Source organism: Octopus bimaculoides, chromosome 2 (assembly GCF_001194135.2).
Source record: "Octopus bimaculoides isolate UCB-OBI-ISO-001 chromosome 2, ASM119413v2, whole genome shotgun sequence".
NCBI lineage: Eukaryota > Metazoa > Mollusca > Cephalopoda > Octopoda > Octopodidae > Octopus > Octopus bimaculoides.
The window spans coordinates 191,381,102-191,384,917 of NC_068982.1; the positions used below are offsets into that span (position 1 = coordinate 191,381,102).

General features: G+C 41.9%; 1 protein-coding gene across 1 annotated transcript in view; it reads right to left on the reverse strand.

Annotated features, from left to right (window-relative positions):
• The window catches only part of LOC106871088 (tyrosine-protein phosphatase non-receptor type 13), a 217,697-nt gene that overhangs the window by 109,640 nt on the left and 104,241 nt on the right, over positions 1 to 3,816 (reverse strand). The window contains exons 12-14 of the mRNA XM_052965917.1: positions 2,796 to 2,967; positions 1,453 to 1,600; positions 566 to 851 (exon numbers count right to left, since the gene is read on the reverse strand). Of these exons, the coding sequence (XP_052821877.1) occupies positions 566 to 851; positions 1,453 to 1,600; positions 2,796 to 2,967 (606 nt within the window). The remainder of the gene's footprint in view (positions 1 to 565; positions 852 to 1,452; positions 1,601 to 2,795; positions 2,968 to 3,816) is intronic.

Sequence of the window (3,816 nt, forward strand, 5' to 3'; positions counted from 1 at the left end):
ATTCATCTTCTCACACAGCCTCAGACTCAACATGGAGGCCTACATCAAGTGCCTGGAGGAGGTAGTGCTGCCCTGGGTCAAGAGGGTGGTTGCTGGAAGACCCTATGTCTGGCAACAGGAGAACCCAATCATGGCTATCAGACAATTTCTGTGACCACATCACCCCTAACATCTGGCCATCTAACTCCCCACACTGCAACCCCCTTGATTATTATGTGTGGGATGCAGTTGAATGAGAGACCAACAAAACTCCTTGTAACACCAAAGATGAACTGAAGGCAAGGATTATGGCAGCATTCACCAATTTAAACTAGGAGACCATCCAGAAGAGTTGCAGGAGATTCCAAAGTCGTCTGGCGACCATGATTGAAGCCAATGGCGATTTTATTGAATAAATTTACTCTTTAGTTTTTCAAGATATCTTTATGCAATTTTGGTAAATATATCTGTTAAAATGAGATGTCAGTGTTATTTTCATTTTTGCGTAATTTAGACGACAGTTCATTCTTTCCTGACACCAACCAAAAAGAAAAAAAAAAATGCCCAGCATGTGATTTGAACTCACTCTAATAAACTTTGCCATGGCATCATCATTGCTCATGCCACAGATGGAACGGTGGGCTTCGGGAGTGTGGTCCCTAATAAATGACAGGCCATACAGGTTCAGAATACGTTTGCTGAAGTAGTACTCGGGAACAAAATAGTTGCGACCCATCATCTCCTTCTTGTAGCTGCCGTATTCCACTTGAAGAGCAAAAGCAGCCAATGAAAGGGCACGGTTCTCGTCACACTCAAACCGTTCCTCGAGGATGTCTTGGCGGAGCTGAAGGTACAACAGCTGTTGGTAATTGCTGAAAAGAAGAAGGGATTCATTTTAGATAATTAGGTCGTTATTGATGATGACGATGATGATGATGATGGTTACAGATGGAAACACTAACATTTGTAACGGATTAAATGATACAGGATTACGTGTGCGTATGTGGGTGTGTGTGTGTGTGTGTGTGTGTATGAGTGTGTGTGTGTGTATGAGTGTGTGTGTGTATGAGTGTGTGTGTGTATCTACATATGATATTAATAAGAGACTGGTGCCACTTATAAAGAACCCATACTGATGCCACATAAAAAGCATCAAGTACACACTGTGGAGTGGTTGGCATGTTAGGAAGGGCATCCAGCCATAGAAACCATGCCAAAACAGACCATGGAGCCTGGTATGGCTCTCCAGCCTTGCCAGCTCCTGTCAAACTGTCCAACCCATGCCAGCATGGAAAACGGACATTAAACGATGATGATGATGATGATGATGATGATAACACTACTTATAAATTCCTATATGGTATTTTATGACATTCACATGAGTGAGAGGGAGAGAGCGAGAGAGAGAGAGAGAAAGAGAGAGAGAGAGAGAGAAAGAGAGAGAGAGAGAGAGAGAGATGGTGGATTACTTACGGGGTATTTAAAATGGAGCTACCGTAATACTTCAATCTGAAAAACAAGATAAAAGTAATGGCAACTGGTCCTTTTTTCCCTTCTCGCCAACCTTCCGGGGCTACTTTGTGCAGTTTGGTGTCGCTTTCCAAAAAGAAGTGTTCGCCATCTAAAAATTGCATAAAGAAAAAGAAAAAAAAAGTGTTAGATTTCGTTGCTGTTGAGTCCGAGATCACCTAGCATCAGAGACATTCCATCTGTGACCATCCTATCATAACTGCAGACATGGTCTATCTATGACACTTATCTAATGTGTCCTTTTTTCAAGGATACATGGACAGACGTGTGTATAAAATTTATATCAAACCAATGAGGGAGCCCATACATGGTCACACAACTTGCTAGAAATAACAACCAAATCCCCCTCAAATCACACCCCAATGGCTAAAGAAAAGGCAAGAGACACTGAACGATGTAGTCCTAGATATGCTATTCCTGAAACCAAGGGTGGCCACAACTGGAAAGCCTTTGATTACAGATCTTAAACAAGGCTGACCTAAAACTAAACAACTACGATTTCCATTAATTCCAAACACATTGTACCATTTCTTTAACGCCCTGTATCCCCCCGCAACCCTAAATATAATTCTACAGAATAGGAATACCTCACCCACTTCCAATGTAGGTGTTGGTGTCACATAAAAAGCACCCAGTACACTCTGTAAAGTGGTTGGTATTAGTAGGGGCATCCAACCGTAAAAACTATGCCAAATCAGACAACTGGAACCTGGTGCAGCCCTCCACCCTTGCCAGCTCATCAAACTGTCCAACCCATGACAGCACATTAAATGATGATGACGATTTCTTTGAGAGACATAAGACCTAATTTGTTAAGAAGGGTGGTTGTAGTCAAACATAATGACACCAGTATATAACTGGTACCTGTCTACCTCAAGCAGATTCCAACTCCGCTTCAAAAGGGACACAAAACTATATTACCCTTTGGAAAGTTACCACAAAAGACAAATGGGTACATTAGACGTACCCCAATTTCCATAGTGCATATTCAAAAAGACAAAGATTTTAATACATTAAAGCATTTAATATTGGCCCAAACTTCACAAATAGGATCTGGGGTGATTTTTGAGATATTTTATTTTGGCACAAAAATGCATTTTTGATGCCATCAAATGTGGTGGTTGAAACATTAAATGAACTTTTAATGTGATTTGATCTCATGATGTGTAGATCCAAAATCTTTTATTCTTTCTCCATGAAAATTCTTTATCAAAGTCCTCATAATCAACTTCATCAAAGCCCTTAATTAGAATAAATCAGGTAAAAATAACCGGAAGAAATCTTACCATGGATATATGTAAGTCCAAAGAATTGGTGGATTTCATCAAGGCCCATGTGTGACGTCAAAGCCGTGAAAATCTGTTTCCCCGTCATCGATGGATCACACATGGCCTCCAACTTCTGACCATTCAGCAACACTATTATCACACGTCTAGCATGCGATGGGTTCTTCACACTCTGAAATAGAAACAAATATTTCATTTAATGACTTTCCCACCATTACGAGAGATTAATATGAGATTCCATTAGATTATCTTGTCAGAATACACTTTGTTTTTTTTTGGTTAGTTCACTGCTGCTCCCCCACCAAGTCCTCTCTCTCTCTCTCTCTCTTCCTCACACTACCACTCAGGCCTGGTACTCAGTCAGCTGTGACAATAAGGGTTCCAGTTGATGCGATCAATGGAACAGCCTGCTCATGCAATTAACATGCAAGTGGCTGAGTACTCCACAGGCATGCATACCCTTAACACAGTTCTTGGGGAGAGTCAGTATGACACCGAATGGGACAAGGCTGGCCCCTTTGAAATACACGTACAACTCATTTTTGCCAGTTGAGTGAACTGGAGTAAAGTAGAATAAAGTGCCTTGCTCAAGGATGCAATGCATTGCCAAGAATCAAACTTATGACCTTAAAAATCATGAACCGAATCGCCTAACCACCAAACCATGCATACCTGCCACTCGGGTACATGTTTATTACCCTGAATTGCAACACTTTTATTACAAGAGGATCATCATCATCATCATCATCATCATCGTTTAACGTCCGCTTTCCATGCTAGCATGGGTTGGACGATTTGACTGAGGACTGGTGAAACTGGATGGCAACACCAGGCTCCAGTCTAATTTGGCAGAGTTTCTACAGCTGGATGCCCTTCCTAATGCCAACCACTCAGAGAGTGTAGTGGGTGCTTTTACGTGTCACCCGCACGAAAACGGCCACGCTCGAAATGGTGTCTTTTATGTGCCACCCGCACAAGCCAGTCCAGGGGCACTGGCAACGATCTCGCTCGAAAATCCTAC